General features: G+C 40.7%; 2 protein-coding genes across 2 annotated transcripts in view; one reads left to right on the top strand and one right to left on the bottom strand.

Annotated features, from left to right (window-relative positions):
* The window catches only part of CAGE1 (cancer antigen 1), a 27,212-nt gene extending 24,028 nt beyond the window's left edge, over positions 1-3,184 (bottom strand). Inside the window, 4 exon segments of the mRNA XM_023221152.2 lie at positions 1,553-1,605; positions 1,790-1,877; positions 2,992-3,136; positions 3,138-3,184. Of these exon segments, the coding sequence (XP_023076920.2) occupies positions 1,553-1,605; positions 1,790-1,877; positions 2,992-3,136; positions 3,138-3,184 (333 nt within the window).
* A 2,226-nt stretch (positions 3,185-5,410) lies between these two features.
* Positions 5,411-26,047, top strand: part of RIOK1 (RIO kinase 1) — a 29,076-nt gene continuing 8,439 nt past the window's right edge. The window contains exons 1-12 of the mRNA XM_023221184.3: positions 5,411-6,076; positions 9,116-9,317; positions 11,094-11,184; positions 12,752-12,821; positions 14,691-14,733; positions 16,929-17,021; positions 19,520-19,632; positions 19,734-19,814; positions 20,860-20,946; positions 21,348-21,485; positions 21,848-21,951; positions 22,176-22,282. Of these exons, the coding sequence (XP_023076952.2) occupies positions 6,006-6,076; positions 9,116-9,317; positions 11,094-11,184; positions 12,752-12,821; positions 14,691-14,733; positions 16,929-17,021; positions 19,520-19,632; positions 19,734-19,814; positions 20,860-20,946; positions 21,348-21,485; positions 21,848-21,951; positions 22,176-22,282 (1,200 nt within the window). The 5' untranslated portion in view covers positions 5,411-6,005. The remainder of the gene's footprint in view (positions 6,077-9,115; positions 9,318-11,093; positions 11,185-12,751; positions 12,822-14,690; positions 14,734-16,928; positions 17,022-19,519; positions 19,633-19,733; positions 19,815-20,859; positions 20,947-21,347; positions 21,486-21,847; positions 21,952-22,175; positions 22,283-26,047) is intronic.

The raw sequence follows: 26,047 nt of genomic DNA, 5'->3' as shown, positions 1-26,047 counted from the left end.
TTCCTTCCTTCCTTCCTTCCTTCCTTCCTTCCTTCCTTCCTTCCTTCTTCCTTCCTTCCTTCCTTTCTCTCTCTCTCTCTCTGTGTCTCTCTTTCTCTCTTTCTTTCTTGACAGAGTCTCGCTCTGTCACCCAGGCTGGAGTGCAGTGGCGCCATCTCGGCTCACTGCAAACTCTGCCGCCTGGGTTCACGCCATTCTCCTGCCTCAGCCTCCCGAGTAGCTGGGACTACAGACCACCATGCCTGGCTAATTTTTTGTATTTTTAGTAGAGACAGGGTTTCACCACGTTAGCCAGGATGGTCTCGATCTCCTGATCTCGTGATCCGCCCGCCTCGGCAGTACTTATTTTTCTTATACCTGCATGTGTTAAATTCCATAATTTCAATAAGCCTTGTCAAACCTTTTCATTTTAGCATTACTTACAAGTATTAAAAATAAAGACATTTGTATACAGCATTTAGATTTGCTTTAATAAACATGATCAATGTAGGGCCCGGTGTGGTGGCTCACACCTGTAATCCCAACACTTTGGGACACCGAGGCAGGAGACTCACTTGAGCCCAGGAATTTGAGACCAGCCTGGGTAGCATAGTGAGATCCATTTCAAAAACAAAACCAAAAACATGATCAAAGTATCTCATTATATGATTAAATCCTAAATAGCTTTCATGTATCAATTTAGGATTAGAATAACAGATTTGGGGTTACATCAACACACAGTTCTCTTTTTTTTTTTTTTTTTGAGAGAGGGTCTCACTGTGGTTGTCCATGCTGCAGTGCAGTGGCGTGATCTCAGCTCACTGCAGTCTCAGCCTCCTGGGCTCAGGTAATTCTCCCATCTAGGCCTCCAAAGTGGCTAGGACTATGATGCCTGGCTAAGTTTTTGTATTTTTAGTAGAGGCGGGGTCATGTTGCCCAATCTGATCTCAAACTAGTGAACTTAAGCAATCCTTCTGCCTTGATCCCCCAAAAAGCTGGAATTACAGGTGTGAGCCACTGCACCTGTTGCTTTTTGTTTTGTTTTGCTTGAGACGGAGTTGCGCTCTTGTTGCCCAGGCTGGAGCGCAATGGTGCAATCTCAGCTCACCGCAACCTCCACCTCCTGGGTTCAAGGGAGTCTCCTGCCTCAGCCTCCTGAGTAGCTGGGATTACAGGCATGCACCACTATGCCCAGCTAATTTTGTATTTTTAGTAGAGACGGGGTTTCTCCATGTTGGTCAAGCTGGTCTTGAACTCCCGACCTCAGGTGATCCACTTGCCTAGGCCTCCCAAAGTGCTGGGATTACAGGCATGAGCCACTGTGCCTGGCCCTTTTTTCTTTTTTTTCTTAAGAGACAGGTTCTCCTTCTGTTGCCCACTGGAGTGCAGTGATATGATCATAGCTCATAATAGCCGTGGACTTCCTGGCTCAAGCAATCCTCCCACCTTGGCCTTCCAAAGCACTGGGATTATAGGTATGATCTACCATACCCAACCTCAATACACATTTAAAGATACTTGTATAGTAGAACATTTTTGTGTCTGAGACTGGGACTTGATCACGGCTCATTCATTTAAAGCTACACAATCCTGGGCAAGTTACTCTCTGAGTCTTATTTTCCTTATCTGTAAAATGAAGATAAAAACAGCCATTATTTCAATTTTTTAAAATCCTGATTTCAATAAGATTGTGGATTAAGTGTGATGATATATATAAAGTGCTTAGCACAATACCTGGCTATTGTTATTACCACAGAACACACACAAAAAGTTTCTCTCTTTTGCAAATTGCTAACAAGTAGATACTTACCATTTAACAAATTGTCTAGTGTGCCATAAGCATCTTCACAAAGTGTGGATTCATACTCATTTTCCCTTTCAAAATTCTTTATTTCATTCTGTATTAATAAAAAAGGCATTAATACTTCAAGCAAACATCATAAGCTTCTTCTAAAGGTATTTGCACATTGTTATGTAATTCTGCTATTAGAATATTTCATTACCCAGGTAGAATGTGCTTTCGAGTATCTTTCCCCAGCATATATTTGGCTCCCTTTTAGTAAAACTATGCTAACAGAGTCCCAATATTAAACAACAAAAGCTTGCTATTTTAATATTTTGGTTTTTTGGTAAGTCAAATCATGTGACTATAAACTTAGGGATACATGATAGCATATTTATGTATTGATAATTCTTTGATGTTTATTAAATCTAGTCTAAACAGCATTAAGATGGTTGTTATTCTAGTCTTTCAACACTGAAGATATATAAAACAGGCATATATCTGTGATGTATTTTTATAAATTCCTATTTAGTGGAATCAGATGTCACTATCAAACGTTTAGAACAACATTCATGAAGATATTGGGACATTACAATCTTTTATTTTGTAATAAAGGGAGCTAGGCATTTTCATGAAGATAGGAAAGTTGTCATTCACATGCAGGGTGCTGTCAATGACATTATGAATGACAACTGAATTATTTGCATACTGACATTAAGTGGAAGATGCATTAGACGACAAGTCAGGTTCCTTGGGCTCTTGTCCTGCCTCTGTGCCTGAATTGTTGTGGTCATGTCCCCTGGCTGCACTCCTGGGACTTCATGAGGCTAGAAAGGATCCGTTTTAACGCTGTGTAAAAATATACCTTGCTCTCTCGCCCAGGCTGGAGTGCAGTGGCGTGATCTTGGCTCACTGTAACCTCCACCTCGCAGGTTCAGGTGATTCTCCTATCTCAGCCTCCAGAGTAACCGGGATTACAGGTGCTCGCTTTCATGCCTGGCTAATTTTTATAGTTTTGGCAGAGATGGGGTCTCACCATGTTGCCCAGGCTGGTCAAAATGTATCTTACGCTAGTGAAACTGGGAAAACCATACCCTGTATTCCCTTCATTTCTGTGTCCACTTAAGATTGTTTTATTGTTCCTTATATTTTTGAAGAAATTTTCATATGGAAGACAATGTGAATTCTGAATACATCTGAGCCTCCCGGAACTTATAAGCAATGCACACCTGAGGCAAGTCACAAGTGGTACTGGTGGTTTCCACACAGATGGGAGAATCTGAAAGCATTATGCCTTGAGAAAGATTGCTGACATTCATGGTATCCGATTCTGACATGCTTTCTACTTTTTCATGAGAAGTATCCACTTCAAAACACAGGATCTGAAGGTGATGGCCAAAATATTTGATAGTCCTTGCTCATAACTGTTGAATAATGGAAGGCTTCCTTAAAAAAAAAAATTGTGTCTATTAGTAGGTGCAAACAAAAAGCTTTTTCCCTATTCCTCTTCTCATTAAGTAGCAAAGTTCACTGCCCTTGTTTGAAATGTCATTTGTCAAGTTATTAGAAAAATTAAAAATTTTAGTCTACCATAATTTGATATGGTAGTAAATACTGATTTGGAGAAAAACAAATAGTATTGGCTACTATCCAATAATTCCCTAGGTGGCTTTGGACCTAGAAGGCGAAGGGATCGCTATGTTATTTAATCAAAGGATATTTACAAAATATTATCAGAGACCTATTAGTTTCTACAAAATGCTGGATTTCTATTTACTTGATACCTGCCACTTGAACACCTCACTACCAAGTCAAATACAGCATTGTAACTCAGTTTTTCCTCCTCACTTTCCTATACTGCGCCTATTCCCTCAGGTACCTGTGTTTGCAAATTGGAGTTGTTGTGGCATCCCTTTACCTCATCATCCATGGCTATTCAGATAGCAAGTCTCGTCCATGTCTCCTTTAAAAAAGGCTTTGAGGGCCAGGCATGGTGGCTCACGCCTGTAATCCCAGTACTTTGGGAGACCAAGACGGGCAGATCACAAGGTCAGGAGATCGAGACCATCCTGGCTAACACAGTGAAACTCCGTCTCTACTAAAAAGACAAAAAAAAAAAAAACTGAGCCGGGCGTGGTGGCGGGCGCCTGTAGTTCCAGCTACTCGGGAGGCTGAGGCAGGAGAATGGTGTGAACCTGGGAGGCGGAGCTTGCAGTGAGTCGAGATGACGCCAGTGCACTCCAGCCTGGGTGACAGAGCGAGACTCTGTCTCAAAAAAAGAAAAAAGTCTTTCAGTAACCTGTGCTTTCTTTCTATCCCGTGTTGCCACACTGGTCCACATTCTTCTGACTTCCTCAGGCCTGTCCGGGGCTGAGTGGAAAGGATGGCCACTCACATTGAGTCTATAAATTCTTCTTGTCATTCCAGGCCATCCATAGCCTGGAGTGACATTACCTACCCAGTACTCCCCTGCTCTACTCAGATCAGGCTCATTTCCCTGCAAGCAGATAATGTTCCTTACCAATTAAGCTTCAGTCATCTGCCCTGGCACGTGCTTCTCTCCTAAAACCTTCCGGTCTACCCATTTATTTATTTTCAAAATTCCTACAATGTCTTCAGCCTCTAAATCTCTATCTTACAATTCTGTACTTGGTGATTTCGTTTACTGTTTTAGAGCTTCACCACTGTTTCAAGGGTATTAGTGTTTGTATTTACAGATCATAAATGTCTTAAGAGGAGTAGACTTACGGCTTTCCAATATCCCCTACTGTAAATGGACCGGTGCTGTCTACACAGCAAACACTGATTGAATAAAACCTGCATTCTAATGATTTATTTCTATCAAGCTCTCTCAATTTATAGTCATTACTCATCTGCCTGGATTCTTTTATTGAATGTCTGAATGAATAGTTTATTGAAAATTAGTTGTTTTCAAACCTATGCATCACTCGGTAAAAGACAAAAAAGTAAGCCAAGCAGACTAGTCAGGATCAGTGAAAGGCCCAACTTCATGCTCACCTTTCCCTTGTCTTTCAAATAAAGCCGCCTGGATTGTGGTGAGATCTGAAAAATTCTTTCTTTGTTTTCTCAATGCAAAAAAGCGCAAAGGACTTGTTTCTTAAGTTTTCTTGTTTGTGAACCCAGCACTTCCGATTACATTTCTACAACTTTGTTCATCCCTCATATGGCACTGCACAATCTGCCAGTTTCCCTTTTTAATTTAAAGTTAGGCTATGTTTTCCATCTTTCATTTGTCCTTACAGGTTTATGTTGGATTTTTAACATATTTATCAAATGTTTGAAGAGATGTTCCAGACATTCTAAAGCTGTTTTAGGATCGGAGTTAAAAGAGGTGTCACGGGCGTCACTGGCAAAAACTATAATTTTGCTTAAAAGCTTTTTCAGTTGTACGACAAACTTTACCTTTTTAAAAAGCACTTATCTAACTCATTTTTCACCTCAAAACGAGACACCGAACTTTTTAAGACACAAAAGTGTGCTCACTTCCAGGATCCATAGAGTTTCTTGGACCCACGCTACGGACCTGGCGCTCCCTCCCTCTGCACCGGGTTTTGTGGGAGGGAGAACGCTTTCCAACCTCCTCCACCGAGGACTCTCACAAACTCGCAATGGAGCTCCCGGAGTGCTGGAACGCCCCTGCGTGACGTCCGCCCGCGCCGGGGGATCTCCGCGGGGACGGGCGCAGCCCGCGAGGCCCGAACCACTGTGGGTGCCGCGGGGAACGGCCTCGGGTCTGTCTTCCCAAAGAGTGGTGAAGTTAGGAGGGTACGACCCCCTAGGCCGAACAGCCTGTGGGCTAGCTGGCGCCTCCTGCCGCAGTAAACAGAAAGTAGGGAAAAGAAACGAAAACTCGGAGAAGAAACGGCCAGCACGGGCCTCGCCAGGCCAGCTACTCAACACGCCTGCCCGAGAGCACGGAACACCCACAAGCCGATACAGCCCGCCATGCAGAGCGAGCTCCGGACTCTCAGCCCGGCGCAGGGGCAGGACTTCCGCTCAAGCCAGACTTCCGGGCGAGGCGGCGCGGGGCTTCCGGTTGGGGTGGCAGGGTGGTGGATCTGTTGGTCCTGTTTTCCCGTCGCACGTGGTGGCCACTGTTGGCTTCTGAATGCTTTGCAAGGCGGAGATCCACGCCGAGGCCGTTGGATCGGCGGTGGGTACATCCGTCTGAGCCGTTCCTGTCCCAGCGCAGAGCGGCGGCCTCCGGCGGCGCCCGCCAGCCATGGACTACCGGCGTTTTCTTATGAGCCGGGTGGTCCCCGGGCAGTTCGACGACGCGGACTCCTCTGACAGGTAGGCGGCCGTACAGTGCCCTGGCTCTGGTTATTGCTCTCACCTTGTCCGCCCCCTTGGGGCGTGGATTCTTGTTTGTAGTTTAGAGGGAGACTAGTGGTTCATCACTCAGCGTCTCTCTTGACAACCTTTTGCCTGTTTCTGCATCCCAGCCGGGTCTTTCTCGCAGTTCACGCGGCAGTTAGTGAAAGCCGCTTGTCAAAGGAGTCTGCGGTTTTCAGGTCAGTTAGCGTCACTGGAAGGCAGAGTTGGGGATAGCGATTAGGAAACATGGGTTTTTGCGCTTTAACCACATTTAGCGTTCAACAAATACTAAGCACTTAATATGTACCACGTTCTGTCCTGGGCGCTGGAGATGGTGATGAACAAGACGAACCAGCTTCCTGAGCTGTCATGGAACTTTACCTTCTACGTGAAAGAGAAGGCATACCATTTAAAAACCAAATAATGATGTAGACTGTGCAAATCGTTTAAAATACCAAGTGCTGACTGAATGGGTAGGGAAAGGTTAAGTCCAGATTTGAATGACAAGGAGCTAATCTTGGCAAGAGCAGAGGGAACAGCATTTCACACAGAAGGGACAGCAAGAGCAAAGGCCCCGCGGCCAGAGTGCTTAGAGCACAGTGGAGGTAGTTGAGAAGATTGGTAGGGTGATGATAGAGAAGTAAGAAGGGGGGCCAGATCATGGAGACCCTTACAAGTGATGGTGAAAAGTTCAGATATTAATCTGGGTCTTACGGAAAGCCATAGGAGGGATTTTAGCAGAAGAATGACATTATTTAGTGATTTAAAGGAATCATTCTTCTATGTAGATGATGTTCATGGAGGGTGGGAGTGGAACAGAGAGACCAGTTTAAAAGTAATAAGGTAATCAGATTCAAAGATGGTGGGGACTAGAGCTCAGATCCTGAAGATATGTCTTGAGGGGAGGTAGAAGTGGCAGGGTTTGTTGGTAGATTGGACGTGGGGTCTGGGGAAAGAGGAATGAAGGATAACTCCTGCCTAAAAGCAAAATGAAACATATTGGAGTTATTTTGGAATTCCAAGAAAACAGTTTGTACTTTATGTTTACAGTAAGGATTCATTACATGTAGATTTTATTAATGATTGGGGATGTTTTAAAGAAATATATGTATATTAGCTGCTTTCTGTGTGTCAGATCTAGTCTTAGGTGTAGGGAGGCATTGGTAAACACCCTCCTGAATGACACAGAGCTTGCACCCTAGCAGGGGATACCGATATTATTAAATAATTAGACTATTTGTATTCGAATTGGGTAAGTAGTGCAAAGAGAAGTGGGTGAAAAATAGGGAAGACTTCCTTGAACAAGTGATAGTGAGCTGATACCTGATGGATGAGTGGGGGTTAGCCAGAGAAAGAGGAAGGGCATTCCAGTTTTATGGTTACAGAGAGGTGTACAAAAAGCCTTAGGGAAGAAGTTAAGCAGCAGAAGAAACACAGCCAGCACAGCTGGTGGGTAGTTAATGGTAATGAGAGGGCACTAATTTACCATCCACCCCAGGGTATTGTAAGGATACACCAGTGATTTTCCATCAGGGAACATGTTGCCATCCCAACTTCTACCCAGGGGACTTTTGGCAATTTCTGGAGACGTTTTTATTTGTCACAACTGGGGGTGGTGGTGCATTAGTGGCATCTGGTAGGTAGAGGCCAGAGATACGCTGCTAAACATCCTACAATGCAGAAGACACTCCCCCACAATGAAGAGCTGTCTGGCAAAGTTATAACTTTAATATGCCACGCTAGGCAATTATATATCGATCTATGGAGCATATGTGTGAAGTCTGGTAAATAGCAAGTGTTTGATGATTATCTGTTCTCTTCCTCCACATGTCTATGGGGAGCCCTCAGAGCCATGGCTAATTAATAAATTGGATTAATAATCTGACTTTACTTAAAGTTATGTATGTTTTTCAGGTGGTATCTCATATTACCAGCTGCTTTTTATGGTTTCTGTCCTTATTCTGTACGTGAGAGGTAAAAACTGAATTTGGCCTCTGTTGAATTTGGCCTGCAGATATGTTTTGTTGGTATGCACAGTTATTTGTAAAAATTGACTATGCCAATGAAGGGATAGATTTTACACAGAAATCCAGACTTACAGCTTCTCTTGAAAAATTAAGATCTGGTAACACTAGGCCTGAATTCTAATATGGCAAAAAAGAAAAAAAACAAAAACAAAAAGCCCTTACTAGTTGTGCTCCCTTTACCTTGGACCTCTTCTCCCAGTTTGCCAGTCCCCACTTCTATCATGCAGCCTGCTTCACTCATTTGTAGTGCCTGGCCCCTGTATTCACCATTTCTTCCCATCGTGAACAGGGTTGATTTGGATTTCTTTGTGGGACACAAATCTTGATGTAATTTCTTTTGTTGCAAAGTGTTACCGAGTTCAAAGTAAGGCTGCCTTAGCCTTATTCCCAAATTTTTTGTCAGAAAGCTTTTTTTTTTTTTAATTACAATTTTTTTGAGAGACAGGGTTGCCCAAGCTGGAGTACAGTGGCACAATCATGGCTCACTGCAGCTGTGAACCCCTGGGCTCAAGCAATCCTATGGCCTCAGCCTCCCAAGTAGCTGGGATCAAAGGTATGAGCCATTGCACCAGGCTTTTTTGCCCCTCTCTCTTTTTTCTTCTTTTACAGAAAGATTTTCCTCTCTCTCAAAGCTCTGTGAATCATTTTCCTAGAGTCAAGTCTGGTATACTGGTCTGACTTGTATGTTCAACAGAGAAGATAACAATGTAATTTCTAAGTTCACCAAGGCAGAAGCAGATTTAACACTTGATGTGCTTCTTCAATAGTAGGATTTGGGCATGGAGAATGAGCAAACAACTGCAACAGAACTGGAAAACAGGAGAACATGGTTTTAAGGAGATGGAGCTTATGAGAAGGTGTATTGTATATAAATATATAATCTATTTTAGATTTATCAATATTTTAATATCTTACATCATAAATATGTGAGATCAGTTAGGGTATGTGGAAATATTGTTATGAAATAATAAAACATTGTTATTTCTAGTGAAAACAGAGACTTGAAGACAGTCAAAGAGAAGGATGACATTCTGTTTGAAAACCTTCAAGACAATGTGAATGAGAATGGTGAAGGTGAAATAGAAGATGAGGAGGAGGAGGGTTATGATGATGATGACGGTTGGGACTGGGATGAAGGAGTTGGAAAATTCACAAAGGGTTATGTCTGGAATGGAGGAAGCAACCCGCAGGTATTTTATAAAGGATCCTGCACATCTTTATGTAGTCTGCTTAGGTCTTCTTTTTTAAAAGGCTGTTTTGTGATTCTGAAATTGAATAACTAAAAGATTTTCTTCATGTTATGCTGTCCTATAGCCTCAGCCTTTACTGATTTTCACTTTTCATCCTTTCTACATTTCTGTTAATTTCCTAGGTGTGGATTCGTTCCGAAATCTGTAAATTTAAGAAGAGTTTTTTAAGGTTTCATAAGATTGTGAGCTTAAAATCTTCATGGGAAAGGGCATGAATTGGCAGTTTACTACAAATAGTTAGGAAACATGGTAAAAAAAGTTCAGCCTCATTAGTAACTAAAGAAATGCGGATTAAATTTGTAGAGATGCCATTTTTTCACCTATGAAACTGTTAAAGACAAAACATATCATTGATGGTCAAGTAAATAGGTGCACTTACTTGTAGGATAAGCTGGTATGTGATAAAAACTTTTAAAGCTTCAAAATACTTTGACTTAGCAATTCTGTGAGCGTGCCAAGACTTAGTTACAAAAATGATCCTCCAGGATTGTTTATGGTAGAGGAACGTTGGAAACAACCTTGAACTGGATTAAACCTGCTATGGGACTGATTCGCACAATCAGTGCGAATATTTTATGGCATTATACAGCCATAAAAGATGTTGTAATGGAAGACTGTATTAATGAGATAGGAATATGTTTATGATTATTTACCATGTACAAAAAACAAATTACCAAACCACGTCGTACAGCTGCTTCTCATACTGGAAGTACCAAGTGTGTTCGGAGTTTGTAAGGCCCTAGGATTAACATGGTACATCTTCCTGGAGCATAAAGGTTAATCCAACAGTCTTCCTTTGACTATTGAAACAGCTGTATTGGCTGGGTGCAGTGGCTGACACATATAATCCCAGCACTTCGGGAGGCCAAGTGGCGGGGATCACCTGAGGTCGGGAGTTTGAGACCAGTCTGGCCAACATGGTGAAACCCTGTCTCTACTAAAAACACAAAAATCAGCCAGGCATGGTGGTGGGCACCTGTAATCCCAGCTACTTGGGAGGCTGAGGGTGGAGAATCGCCTGAACCCAGGAGGCAGAGGTTGCAGTGAGCCAAGATCATGCCACAGCACTCCAGCCTGGGCAACAGAGCGAGACTCTGTCTCTAAAAAACAGCAACAATAAAATGGCTGTATCATGGACCAGAATGTATGCATTTTAAAATAACCACATTGTGAGTAACAAGAGATTTCACATTTTCATATCGTCTTGTTTTGGTGACTCCATTGATTCGTAATGAAGCTTTGAGCAATTTCATTATTTAAGTTTGTGCATGGCACCAGTCTGAGTGCTAAGCTCCATACTTAATATTTCCCTCTCTTGAGACATTGGGCCCAAAATGAAATTTTGAACCAGCTTAATGTTGGTCTTAGCTCTTTATTATAAACTTTAGGGGTAAATGAACATTCTCAAATTTTAAGTCGATAAACCAGTCAAATTAGAAAACTACATTTAATTTTAACCTGTTACTTACAATAAGAGGAATCATAGAGAAGTTTAAAAAATGGATTATGCAGACTCTTTTAGTCATTAATTTTAACCTTCTGTTTCAAAAACTCTCTAAAAATTTTTTTGAGCCAATTTGATTGACTTTCACCTTTCCTTAAGATACTCCTCTAAGTATTGATGCTTTAGTAGCTAACTATGAACTAAGGAAATGTGATGATGAATCTTAGGTTTGTATTTCAACTAGTGCCTTAGACTCTGGAATTCTCTTCTAGGCAAATCGACAGACCTCCGACAGCAGTTCAGCCAAAATGTCTACTCCAGCAGACAAGGTCTTACGGAAATTTGAGAATAAAATTAATTTAGGTGAGTTTACAAAATACATCACTGGGCTAAGAGGACATTTTTCTAAAACCATGAAGTGTTGTATAATTTTATTAGATTAAGAAATGAAGGCTTACCATGGTGGCTCACGCCTGTAATCCCAGCACTTTGGGAGGCTGAGGTGGGTGGATCACCTGAGGTCAGGAGTTTGAGACCAGCCTGACCAACATAGTGAAACCCTATCTCTACTAAAAATACAAAATTAGCTGGGCGTGGTGGCGCATGCCTATAATCCCAGCTACTTGGGAGGCTGAGGCAGGAGAATCACTTGAACCTGGGAGGTGGAGGTTGAGATGAGCCAAGATTGTGCCATTGCACTCCAGCCTGGACAAAAAGAGCAAAACTCCATCTCAAAAAAAAAAAAGAAAAGAAAAAAGAAATGAATGTATTCAAGTGTTATTGACTCAATAGTGTTTACAGAACATTAAAATCTTAGTAATTTAAAAGCATAACCTTAGGAAAAGACTTAAATTTATGCTATTTTGGTTGTTTTCCCCTTGCCATAGGAATGTAATGTTACAAAAACCCATTTAAGTTGTTGTCTGTTCTGTTTTAGGTGTTTTTTTATTGAGACAGGGTCTCACTCTGTCACCCAGGCTAGAGTGCAGTGGCACCATCTTGGCTCACTGCAGCCTCGATTTCTGGGGTTCAGGCAGTCCTCCCACTTTAGCCTCCCAAGTAGCTAGGACCGCAGGTGCACACCACCACTCCTGGCTAATTTCTATTTTCTGTAGAGATGGGGTTTCTCCATGTTGATCAGGCTGGTTTTGAACTCCTGAGCAGCTCAAGTGATCTGCCTGCCTCGGCTTCCCAAAGTCTTGGGATTACAGGTGTGAGCCACTGTGCCCAGCCTGTTTGAGATTTTGTAATAGGGTTATCTCATAGTAGGATGTTAAAAATACTGGGGTATTGAATACAGTTACATTTTGTTTCACTAGAGGTTTTTTATGTAGGTGTTAATTATTTAGTGACCTGTTCAATGCCAGGCATCAGAATGTTGATTTGAATCACCACCTCTTAGAAAATGCAAGAGAGGGTTGGAGGGAAGGAAGGAAGGCCATCTTTCTATTCTTGTGGATCTTCACTCTAAACCCAGCACAGTGTTTCATATAAGCTGTCGATACATGCTAAATTAATATAAGTGTTTTAGGGCCTTCTTTGCCTATCATAGACTTAGAACTTGAAGTGAAACGAGTTTTTGGAATTAAACTTGAAATTCAGGCAGTTATATTAGTCATGTGAAATATTAGCAAGTGTCTAAAATTTATTATGCAAATTAGTATTTTTGAAGAATTTCTGCATCTAGAATTCTGTGGCTCAAATATTACAGCTGTAGTGATGAAAGTGACAACACTTATCAAGGAAACACAGTTTAGTGCCTACTTTTAAAAACATGACATTGTTTTCATTACTAAACTGTATTCTGTCTACAATAAAATATTTAGAAAGTATAGAAAAGAAGGAAGGGGGAGAAATACCCTGTTCAGCAACTCTGTTAATGTCTTTTTGTCTTACGTATTGTTTACATTGTGGGTTTCTTGTATTTTAGATAAGCTAAATGTTACTGATTCCGTCATAAATAAAGTCACCGAAAAGTCTAGACAAAAGGAAGCAGATATGTAAGTAATATTTTAATAATAAGCATGGGTGATAGGGACTAGCCTAGATTAAGCAGCACCTTGATCATAATTTGTTTACAGAAGTTGTTTATTTGTATAATTAAACCAATCATTATTTTGAGGTGTGTGTGTGTGTGTTTTCCTTAGCTTAAATGAGGATAGCCTATGCCTTTGTGAATTAAAAATATTGATGAACCTTGGCTGGGTTTGGTGGCTCATGCCTGTAATCCCATCACTTCAGAAGGCCGAGCTGGGGGGATCACTTGAGGCCAGGAGTTTGAGACCAGCCTGGCCAACATGGTGAAACCATGTCTCTACAAAAATTAGTCAGACGTGGTAGTGCACGCCTGTAATCCCAGCTACTTGGGAGGCTGAGGCGTGAGAATCGCTTGAACCTGGGAGGTGGAGGTTGCATTGAGCCAAGATTGTGCCATTGCACTCCAGCATGGGCCACAGAGTGAGACTCCATCTCAAAAATAAATACATAAAATAAAAATTAATGAATTTTAAGAAATACATAGTAAAACTATAATCTCATGACATTTACAAATGTGTTCTCATGAGTTGAAACTAAAATGTGCAAAAATGTTCCCTTAAAATTTATTAAAAATTATTCTTTCCCATGAAGTATTTTTAAAAATTTAAGGGAAGACTATGAACTAATTATATAACTGAGAACTGTTTCTGTTTACACTTCTGTTCTCAGAGCCAATTGTTTAAGATCTGGCTCACTTCTCTTATATGCTACTAACTCTAAAGTATTAACACTATATTATAGAAAAAGACACTAAGATCATACAACTAACTGTGAGAATTGAACTTAAAAGCCAACTTTCTTCCAATTTATTGCTATGTCCACGAGGTATCAGCTTTTTGAGATACACCATAGTCATTTGTTATTTCACTGGTATCTGTTTGAATCTTTGTGTTTAAACCTTTATTAGTTTAGGTTAGTGTGCTAGGGGGAGTCACTCAGTGTATGAGCAGAAGCAAATCAGAGTCTGCATTTGAAGACTCTCTTGAAATGATTTTAAAAAACAAAAAAACTCTCGGGTGCAGTAGCTCACACCTGTAATTCTAGCACTTTGGGAGGCCGAGGTGGGCGGATCACAAAGTCAGGAGATCGAGACCATCCTGGCTAACAACGTGAAACCCCGTCTCTACTAAAAATATGAAAAATTAGCCAGGCGTGGTGGTGGTCACCTGTAGTCCCAGCTGCTCGGGAGGCTGGGGCAGGAGAATGGCGTGAACCCGGGAGACGGAGCTTGCAGCGAACCAAGATTGCGCCAGTGCACTTCAGCCTGGGCAACAGAGCAAGACTCCATCTCAAAACAAACAAGCAAACAAAAAAAACTTGTGTCTTCTTAGAAAATGACTCTAAAAAGAAAGCCTTGTAAATGACTAACTCTATGTGGAGGCTGAGGCAGGAAGAATACTTGAGCCAAGGAGTCTTTGTCTAGCCTGGGCAACATAGTGAGATGCCGTCTCTTAAAAGAAGACAAGACTTTAATTCGTGCTAATAGAATCATTAAAGATTTGAAGGACAGTATAAATATACTCAGTGTTTTCTCTTTTTCAGCATTGTTCACTTTACCCTGGAGGCTCTTTGATGCTTCTGAAATAGGAATAGATTTTTCTTTTTACTGTGTACGTACTCCTTTTGCCAAAATGCAGAATTGAATTTTGCATATTCAGGGGAAATGAAGAATGTTTCACTGAGTAGTGAAAAATACATAATCGTATCATAAAATCTGTTATTTAAAGAAACTACTTAGGAATTTTCATGAAATTATCTACATTTAGAAGCTTTTTATTTTGGCTTCTCACAGAATTTTGAATGTGTCAACTATATGTTTTTTTTTTGGTTAGGTATCGCATCAAAGATAAGGCAGACAGAGCAACTGTAGAACAGGTACAATTTAAATGTGTTGCAAACTCTTCTTTTTAATTAGCATTTCTTTTCTCTTTGAATTGTAGTTGGCTTTTATCCTTTTTGCTTAATGCTAATGTTACCTAAAATTAGTCCTATATACAATTACTCCTTTTTATAGTTTCGAGTTTAGAGGCATATATTTTGCTTTTATAGGACTATTGGATGAATTAGAGTCATAGTCCTTCAGTGGCCTTGCAGAGCCACCGTGCAATGCTTTCCCTTCTTGGAGAGATTCTCAGACCAGCAATCTTTTAGGAAAGGTCCGCAGGAATCTTGTGAGCTTTCCCAGAAGATAGGTAGGGTATCTGCCACAAAGCAGACAGTGTGGGTATAAAAGAGAGGGGGCAGATAATGTCTTCAAATTTCCAATTAGGAATCCTTTGTTTAGAAATTATGCTGGTTTTATTCTTTCTATTCAAGAATGGGGAAAAATTGGTCCCTAATTTTCCCACATTCAGAAGAATGTGATTGAATATTAGCCTTGGCCCAGATTTTTGATGTGAAGAAAGTAATAAAAAGAGTCAAAACATTTGCCTCTGCCACCTACCACTCCTCTCCACCCCCAACCCCCGCCCCCATATACACAAACACATGTTCTAAATTCCACCATTAGACAGAAGCCGGGTCTGGGGTCTGTGTCTTCATTGTCCTCTAGTTTATTTTGTGATTTACTTCTGTAATTGACAACAAAGTATGGTTCACCTCAGAAAAATGAGATAACCTTAAGTTTCAAAGACCCTAAATAAGTTTAGGGTTATTTTTGGCAGGACATTCTTTTTCTCTTTCAAAATTAATTTTGAATGATAGAGTACACAGCTTGAGTCTTCAGCTGTCTGTGTAAAATATATGCTTGTGTATACATTTATCATTTCTCTTTCCTTGTTTTGTTCTTCAGCCATTTAGTTTGTTACTTCTTCCTATGCCCCTTACTTGTCTGACTACCAACTTTGCAGAAGCACAGTTCTATACCTAGAGGCCCATACGCAGCCAGCTGACTTCCCCTCTTTGCTTACCTGTGCAGTAGGGAAGGAATGGAAACTAGTGCCTTTTCATTCTTCTGTAGTTGCAATGGTTGTGATTTGGCTTTTAGTCCTGTAGTCTTCCCAGGTGGTTTTGTTTATAGTAACCTTAGGTTTCTAGTGTGACCCCAGCCACTTCATTGAAGGTGGACCCTAAAGTATAGTTGAGTTTGGCTGGTTTATAATACTGTCTCACCCCATGGGGGCTAGAGGTCCTGCCTGAGCCACAAGGAGTTATTGGTTGGTATCCTTAGAAATTGCATACAAATATTTGGCTGCTCTAGTTTCAGAGATGAACAAGAATAGCCTTTAAATTCACTGCCTTCTGTTTGTTAGAGAAGGCTTTGAAATCCTTTTTACTCAAGATTGATTACTCTGGCTTGAAGGAGACTCTTGCCGTGATTTACTCCTCTTTAATGGCAGGGGTCTGCAGACTCTTGAAAGGGCCAGCTAGTAAATAGATGCCAGCATTGTGGCTCACATAGAATTTCTGTTTTTTGTTTTTTGTTTTTGTTTTTTTCAAAGCAATCCTTTAAAAGTGTAAAACCCATTCTTAGCTTGTAGGCTAAGGAAGAACAAGCCGTGGCCTGATTTGGTCCCTGGGCCGGAGAATGCTGACCCTTGATTTAAAGCTGCCTGTCCATGGCAGTAGCCACTGGGCACTTGAGAAATGGCTAGTGTGAACTGAATGTGCTGTAAATACAAAAGACACACCGGAGTTTGCAGACTTACTGTCAGAAACAAGGACTATCTCACTGATGACTTTTATATTGATACAGGTTGAAATGATAGTGTTTTAGATATTTTGAGTTAAATAAAATATATTAAGATAATTTCACCTGATTCTTTTTACTTTCAGTGTAGTGACTAGAACATGTAATAGAGTTCATTTCTGTTTCCCTTGGACTTGGTAGCCTTTGAATTCCATGACTGGATGAACCTGTTAGTTGGTTACCTTTGGTTCCTTTGGCCTTTACCTGACATTTTACTAATTAACAATTAGAGTGAATAAAAGCACCAAATAGTGACTCTCATTTAGTCAACCAGGATAGCATAATACAGTTAAGCTCTGCTGTTTATTAATTGTCACAGGTTTTAATGTGGAAAATTTGGTACTGTCTTTTGGAACTTTTTAATTTTTGCATTTCTTTTTAGGTGTTGGATCCCAGAACAAGAATGATTTTATTCAAGATGTTGACTAGAGGAATCATAACAGAGATAAATGGCTGCATTAGCACAGGAAAAGAAGTGAGCTCTTCTTTGGATGATTGAATGTTTAGTTTTCTTATTTCAGATACCAAATGAAACTGTGGCACTTAGTACTACGTTATACCTTTAAGAAGAAAGAAAAACAAAGTCATACACATTAATATTTATGGTTAGAGAGGAAATTGTACATATAACTATGCCCTTTCACTACCACTGCTGCATTGTATCATGGAGCCTAACTAGGGAGATGGTCAGATTATTACAGGCTTGAGTTCTAATAAAATAAATCACTCCTGGGGCCAGGGGTTTATGGTTATGTTTCTATGAGTCAGCAAGTCTTTCTTATTTTTTTTCTTTGCATATGGATATACTGCCTTCTGTTTGTTAGAGAAGACTTTGAAATCCTTTGGACTCAAAATTGAGTACTCTGGCTTGAAGGAAACTCTTACTGTGATTTACTCATCTATAATGGCAGGGGTCTGCAGACCCCTTGAAAGTGTAAAACCCATTCTGCTGGAAGCAATTCTCAGTAAAATTCAACTTATAAATCACTGGATTTTTAATTTTTTTTTAAACACAGCCTTAAAAAAGTCTTTTTTTTTTTTTTTTTTAAGACAAGTCTCCCAGGCTAGAGTGTAGTGGCATGTTCTCAGCTCACTGCAACCTCTGCCTCTCAGGTACAAGCAATTTTCCTGCCTCAGCCTCCCGAGTAGCTGGGACTACCGGCATGCAGCACCACACCCAGCTAATTTTTGTATTTGTAGTAGAGACAGGGTTTTGCCATGTTGACCAGGCTGGTGTCAACTTTTTGGCCTGAAGCATTCACCTGCCTTGGCGTCCCAAAGTGCTGGTATTACAGGCATGAGCCTCCGTGCCTGGCCTGAATCACTGGATTTAAGAATGTCTTTATGGCAATAAAAGCCAAAATTGACAAATGGGACCTAATTAAACTAAAGAGCTTCTGCACAGCAAAAGAAACTACCATCAGAGTGAACAGGCAACCTACAGAATGGGAGAAAATTTTTGCAATCTACCCGTCTGACAAAGGGCTAATATCCAGAATCTACAAAGAACTTAAACAAATTTACAAGAAAAAGTCAAACAACCCCATCAAAAAGTGGGCGAAGGATATGAACAGACACTTCTCAAAAGAAGACGTTTATGCAGCCAACAGACACATGAAAAAATGGTCATCATCACTGGCCGTCAGATGAATACAAATCAAAACCACAATGAGATACCATCTCACACCAGTTAGAATGGCGATCATTACAAAGTCAGGAAACAACAGGTGCTGGAGAGGATATGGAGAAATAGGAACACTTTTACACTGTTGGTGGGAGTGTAAACTAGTTCAACCACTGTGGAAGACAGTGTGGTGATTCCTCAAGGATCTAGAACTAGAAATACCATTTGACCCAGCCATCCCATTACTGGGTATATACCCAAAGGATTATAAATCATGCTGCTATAAAGATACATGCCCCTGTATGTTCATTGTGGCACTATTCACAATAGCAGAGACTTGAAACCAACCCAAATGTCCATCAGTGATAGACTGGATTAAGAAAATGTGGCACATATACACCATGAAATACTATGCAGCCATAAAAAAGGATGAGTTCATGTCCTTTGTAGGGACGTGGATGAAGCCGGAAGCCATCATTCTCAGCAGACTATCGCAAGGACAGAAAACCAAACACCGCATGTTCTCACTCATAGGTGGGAATTAAACAATGAGAACACGTGGACACAGGAAGGGGAACATCACACACTGGGGCCTGTCGTGGGGTGGGGGGAGCGGGGAGGGATAGCATTAGGAGATATACCTAATGTAAATGACGAGTTAATGGGTGCAGCACACCAACATAGCACATGGATACATATGTAACGAATCTGCACATTGTGCACATGTACCCTAGAACTTAAAGTATGATAAAAAAAAAGTCTTTTAATTATTTTGCATATACTTGAGATATAAAAAAGTTTGAAACCACATCTCACCTATATTTAAATTGGATTTTACTGTACAGTCTTGCATTGCTTAATGAAGAGAATTCTTTCTGAGAAATCCATCATTAGGCAAATTTGTCATTATGTGAAGAACATTATAGAGTGTACTTACACAAACCTAGATAGTATAGCCTGTTGCACTCTCAGGCTATATGGTAGTTCCCAACCTGTATAACAGGTTTCTGTACTGAATACTATAGTAATTGTAGCACAATGGTAAATATCTAGACATATAAAAAGTACAGTAAAAATACCTGTTATAATCTTATGGGATCATCTCATATATGCAGTCTGTCACCTGTCAGTGACTAAAATGTTATGTGGCACATGACTGTATTTGTATATTGGAGCTATATTTACTGTCCTTTTGATGTAATGTTTTATATTTTAATTCACATCTTCAGAAGGCAGCGGTATTCCTTATGCATGTTATTTCAGTTCACTTGACTTTTGAGGTTAGAATCAAATACATTGAAAAAGTATTTAACCTAAACTTCATTTTCTTTGTTTTTGACTTAAAATAGGCTAATGTATACCATGCTAGCACAGCAAATGGAGAGAGCAGAGCAATCAAAATTTATAAAACTTCTATTTTGGTGTTCAAAGATCGGGATAAATATGTAAGTGGGGAATTCAGGTAAGTTCAGATTTTTCCCTCCAGTTGGTTTAATTTCTGTTTCCTAAAACATTAAAATAATAATGGAATAATTGAAATAATAAATATTTTTCTTATTCAAGATTTCGTCATGGCTATTGTAAAGGAAACCCTAGGAAAATGGTGAAAACTTGGGCAGAAAAAGAAATGAGGAACTTAATCAGGTGACTGTCTGGGATGTGTCTGTGTCTGTCCTGTGCCCTGCACCTGAACATCAGCCCTTCCTCCTGGTAGATCCCAGTGTGGTTCTGCTCAAATGCAGGGACTTGTTAGGGCCTTCATTTCTATTACATCTGCTGAAGTAAGCAGAAGAAACACATCTCTGGACAAATAGAGATTGTTTCCTATTCTGTTGTTTTCTATTCTGAGAATCCATTACAGAATAATACTGCCACAATTCATATTTATTCCACAAAGCTAGGTCATTTGGAAGGCCTCGTAAGCCACTGAAAACATTTGGAATTTATACTGAGGACAATAAGGAACTGTTAAAGGATTTTAGCAGGAAAGTGACACAATCAGGTGGTTATAATGCTCTGTCATGTTTCATAGGTATTGCAGTTTTGGGCTAATCTTGTTAGGTCGTGAACTCTTTGTTTATCGTGGCTTCCTTTTCTTATTTCAGTCCAGTTTTGGACACTTTTATATATTCTTTGTTTGCACTAACACCTTTTTATCAGGTAAAGGCCTCATCTAGTTGAGATCAAGTTTTCTGAAAATTACGGAGTTTTAAAAAATGTCTTATAACTTTTTATATGCTGTACACAGGTGACACATTGGATAGTGTAGTATTGAGTAAGTAGTACTCGTTTTGAAAGTCTTTTGTGTTCAACAAGCTGTTAGGTGTGAGTCCAACTATTTTTATTAAGCATATTTCAGGCTAATCAACTCAAAAGATACTTGTGGACATATCTCCTTTATTTCCTCCATTGTAAGATGCACATTTTTTTTCAGTTTAACATCTCTGGAATTGCTTTGGCTATTATAGGTTATGGGATGTAATAGTCGAATTGCTAGTGTTTTGTCATTCTCGGTGGTACATAATGGTGCCACTTAAAATTATCTTAAAGTGTGTGAAATATTATAATACAGTTGAGAGGCCTTGGTGCTATTTCTTAACAGCAATATTAATTTTGTGACCTGCAGTTGTAATTTATTTAGATCCTTTTCAACTTTTCAGCTGTCCTTTTATTTGTTGTAATGTCACAGGCTGAACACAGCAGAGATACCATGTCCAGAACCAATAATGCTAAGAAGTCATGTTCTTGTCATGAGTTTCATCGGTAAAGATGACGCGTAAGTATGTGGAAGCCCTAATAATTGCATTCTGAGAACTGTATTTTTAAGTTCTTTGAGTTTATCCACTATGTGAATATTTCCCATTTGAATAACTTCTTTTATGAATCTTTCCCACTATATTAGTGAATACGTGTTATCAATGTATTCTACCTTTTCAAGTCTGAAAATGCTTCAGAACAAGGAGCAAGTTCGTCCCGTGTTGCAGGGTGGTCTTACACAGTGTGTTGGGAAAGCATCTATTTGCTGGTGCCTTCTTGGTTTATCTGCAGTGAGACGGATTGTCCCACATACAGCTCACATGATGAGTTGTAGAAGAGAAAGGCATGTAACAGTATAGTAAGAAGCAAGAAAACTTGTTCTTGGTCATTTTATCTTAGTTCATTTTCTTTTCATTCAAGGCCTGCACCACTCTTGAAAAACGTCCAGTTATCAGAATCCAAGGCTCGGGAGTTGTACCTGCAGGTCATTCAATACATGAGAAGAATGTATCAGGATGCCAGACTTGTCCATGCAGATCTCAGTGAATTTAACATGCTGTGAGTGTATTTTGTGTCTTAAGAACTGCCTGTAAGTTGTTTTGTGTCCTTTAAAATGATAAATGATAAATAAAATCCCACTCCAAGAAGTCACATCTGAAGTTTTATTGTTGGCTTCCAAATGGCATAAGATAGGATTCCTTTTTTCAGTGACCTTAGTCACAGAATTGACCGCTTGGATCATTAACAGTGAATGGACTTTGGAAATTCTCCCAGTTTCCGTCTGTTAGTCAGGATGACCTCATCTTGTCTACCTTGGTCATTTTGTGAATTACTTCCCTTGCTCTTGAGAGTAGAATTTATTTTAAACAAAAAACAGTAGAGTAGTACCATCCCACAGCTTCTGTGTCTCTGGCCCATAGGTACCACGGTGGAGGCGTGTGTATCATTGACGTTTCTCAGTCCGTGGAGCACGACCACCCACATGCCTTGGAGTTCTTGAGAAAAGATTGCGCCAACGTCAATGGTGAGTAGAAACGGGAATTTTCGAAACAGCTCGTTGGTCTGTTTTGGTTTTGTACTCAGTTAAGCTGTTGGCATAAAACGTTCTCACTAAATTGTTTGGTGCGGTGATGCTTAAACCATTTGCAGGGAGATGGTATGTAGTTTTATCTCCTTGTTTCTCTATAAGGTAGTTGGAATACTAACGTTTTTCCTCATAAAAGCTATCAACGTTTTTTCTTCTGACAGATTTCTTTCTGAAGCACAGTGTTGCCGTCATGACTGTGCGGGAGCTCTTTGAATTTGTCACAGATCCATCCATTACACATGAGAACATGGATGCTTATCTCTCAAAGGTAAGACAGGGAGGGGAAGGAGGAATAGAAAATAGCAGTACAGGTTCAATATCTCTTCTCTCAAGTGCTTGGGACCAGAAGTGTTTCAGATTTTGGATTTTTTCCAATTTTGAAATATTTGCCTTGTACTTACCCTAGTTGAGCATCCGAAATACCAAAATCCAAAATTGTCACTGCTCCATTTGGCATTTCATTTGAACATCGTGTTGGTGCTCAAAAAGTTTTGGATTTTGGAGTATTTCAGATTTTTGATTTTTGGATTTGGGATGCTAACCAGTAATTGCATTTGCTTGACACTTCTGAGGGACCCAGATTGCATAGTGTAGTTTATTCATTTTGACAGCTTCCTGACACCTTTTCCTTCTTACTTAACAGATGAAGAATCAAAAATATAGCAAAACAGCCAATGGTAAAGCCAGGTTTTTTTTTTTTTTTTTTTTCCTTTCCTCTCCTGAGTCAACTTGATAGCCAAGATTTTTTTACTTTAATTACCTGGCAAGATTACATAGACTGCCAAAGTTTGTGAAAGTTTAGTAAGAAAACTGTCAGTTTTTTGGTCATTAATTCTTTTCGCTTGTTTCTCAGGGGCCTTTCTTTCTTTTTCTTTTTTCTTTTCTTCCTTTTTTTTGAGACAGGATCCCGCTCTGTCACGCAGGCTGGAGCATGGTGGCACAATCTTGGCTCACTGCAACCTCTGCCCCGCAGGGTCAAGTGATCCTCCCAGCTCAGCCTCCCAGTACCTAGGACTACGGACACTTGCCACCACACCCAGCTAATTTTTGTATTTTTTGTAGAGACAGGGTTTCATCATGTTGCCCAGCCTAGTTTTGAAATTGTGGCCTCAAGTGATCCACCTGCCTCAGCCTCCCAAAGTGCTGGGATTACAGGTGTGAGCCACAACTCCCGGCCACAGAGGCCTTTCTGAATATATAATTTTTTAGAATTCTGGTAAAAGACATAATATAAAATTTATTGCTTTAACCATATGAATGTATGGTTCAGTGGCATTAAGTACATTCACATTGTTGTACAAACTATCACCACAGTCTGTCTCCACACCTGTTGCATCATCCCAGAGGGATACTCTGTACCCATTAAATCACAACTTCCCATCCTCCAGCAATCACCATTCTACTTTCTGTCTTTGTGAATCCACCTACTCTAGGTACCCCTTATAAGTGGAATCATATAGTATTTGTCTTTTTGCGTTTGGCTTATATCACTTAGTATGATGCCTTCAAGGTTCATCCATGTTGTAGCATGTGACAGGATTTCTTCTTCTTTTTTTGTTTGAGACAGGGTCTCACTCTGTTACCCAGGCTGGAGTGCAGTGGCGCGATCTTGGCTCACTGCAACCTCCACCTTCGGGTTCAAGCCATTCTGCCACCTTGGCCTCCCCAAGTAGCTGGGACTACAGGTGCAAGCCACTACACCCAGCTGATTTGTGTACTTTTGGTAGAAATGGGGTTTCACCATGTTGGCCAGGCTGGTCTTGAACTCCCGGTCTCTAGTGATCTGCCTGCCTCGGCCTCCCAAAGTGCTGGGATTACAGACATGAGCCTACCATGCCCAGCCTAGGATTTCTTCTATTAAGGCTGAATAATAGTCCAGTGTATGTATATACTACATTTTGTTGATCCTTTCATCTGTGGATGGACATACAGGTTGCTTATACCTTCTGGCTATTCTGAATAATGCTGCTATGAACATGGACGTATAAATATCTCTTCAAGACCCTGCCTTCAGTTCTTTTGAATATACACCCAGAAGTAGAGTTGCTGGATCAAATGGTATTTCTATTTTCAAGTTTCTGAGGAACCCACCATACTGTTTACTATAGCAGCTGCACCATTTTACATTACCACCAGCAGTGCTCAAGGGTGTTTGTTAATCGCTCCACATCCTCACCAGCACTTAATCTCCACATCCTCACCAACACACCTATTATTTGGTTTCTTGTTTTGTTTTGACAATGAGAGACCCCCTAATGAGTGTGAGGTGTATGTTGTTATGGTTTTAGTTTGTGTTTCCCTGATTACTAGTGATGTTGAGCATCTTTTCATGTGCTTCTTGGCCATTTATATATTTTCTTTGGAGAAATGTCTTTTTTTGTTTTTTTTTTTTTAAGAGACAGGGTCTCTCTGTCACCCAATCTGTAGTATAGTGGTACAATCCTGGCTCACTACAGCCTCAACCTTCTAGACTCAAGCAGTTCCCCTGCCTCAGCTGCCTCAGCCTGCTGAGACTATAGGCGCACACCGTGACACCCAGCCAGTTTTTCTTTTTCTTTTTCATTTTGCTGGGACAGGGTCTTACTGTGTTCAGTCTGGTCTTAAACTCCTGGGCTTAAGTACTTTCTCTTCTCTCGGCCTCTCAAAGTTCTGGGGTTACAAGCATGAGCCACAGTGTCCAGCCCCATGTCTTTTTTTAATCGGGTTTGGGTTTTTTTTGTTGAGTTGTAGTTGTATTTTCTGGATATGTCAGATACGTGATTTGCAAATATTTATTCCCATTCTTTGACTTGTCTTTTCACTCTGTTGATTGCAAACTTTGATGCACAGAAGTTTTAAATTTTGATGCGATCCAGTTTATCTATTTTTATTTTTGTCTCTGAATCACAGTTTTGAACACATGGCATGTATGCCCCTACATAGGTTTTCAGGTTTGTTTGTTTTTGAGACGGTGTCTCATTCTGTTGCCCAGGCTGGAGTGCAGGGGCGCAATCTCAGCTCACTGCAATCTCCACCTCCTGGATTCACTGCAATCCTCAGCCTCCTGAGTAGCTGGGATTACAGGCACCTCCCATCATGCCCAGCTAATTTTTGTATTTTTGTAGAGACAGGATTTCACCATGTTGGCTGTGGCCAGTCTCAAACTCCTGACCTCAGGTGATCCGCCTGCCTCGGCCTCCCAAAGTGCTGGGATTACAGGCGTAAGTCGCCGTGCCTGGCCAGGTTTTCAGGTTTTATCCTGTCTTTTCCTCTTTTCCATTTCCTTGTAATACCTTCCCGTTTCTGCCTTTGCTCAACTTTGCTCTGCCTTGTGAACTTTAAAGCTCCAGTTAGAAAGCTCTTTGGAGGGGGATTTCAGCAGAAATTGTTTTCATGGTTATAGTCTCATATAACTATAATAGAAGTAGTCACATTGTGTCACTTATTATACTAAGTTCTTAATTCTGTCACCCTCAATTGTGAACTTTTATGAAATAGGAGTTTTGTGTATTGCCAAGTACCCAATATCTGGCCCATAGTAGGCAATCACATCTTTAATGGAATAAATAAGTGTGTCATTTTTATTCCTCAACTTTTTTTTTCTTTTGGAAATGGAGATTCCCTCTTGTTGCCCAGGCTGGAGTGCAGTGGGGCAGTCTCCACTCACCACAACCTCTGTCTCCTGGGTTCAAGCGATATTCCTGCCTCAGCCTCCTGAGTAGCTGGGATTACAGGCATGCGCCACCATGCCCAGCTAATTTTGTATTTTCTGTAGAGATGGGGTTTCTCCATGTTGGTCAGGCTGGTCTTAAACTCCCGACCTCAGGTGATCCACCCACCTCGGGCTCCCAAAGTGCCGGGATCATAAGTGTGAGCCGCCGTGCCCGGCCTCTTTTTCTTTTTTTCGACGAAGTTTCACTCTTGTCACCCAGGGTGGAGTGCAGTGTGCCATTTCGGCTTACTGCAATCTCCATCTCCTGGGTTAAAGCAGTTCTCCTGCCTCAGCCTCCCCAGTAGCTGGGATTACAGGAGCCCACCACCACTCCTGGCTAAT

Source organism: Piliocolobus tephrosceles, chromosome 5 (assembly GCF_002776525.5).
Source record: "Piliocolobus tephrosceles isolate RC106 chromosome 5, ASM277652v3, whole genome shotgun sequence".
Taxonomy (NCBI): domain Eukaryota; kingdom Metazoa; phylum Chordata; class Mammalia; order Primates; family Cercopithecidae; genus Piliocolobus; species Piliocolobus tephrosceles.
Note: the sequence above shows the minus strand (reverse complement) of the source record. Positions and strands in the feature narration are given on the sequence as shown.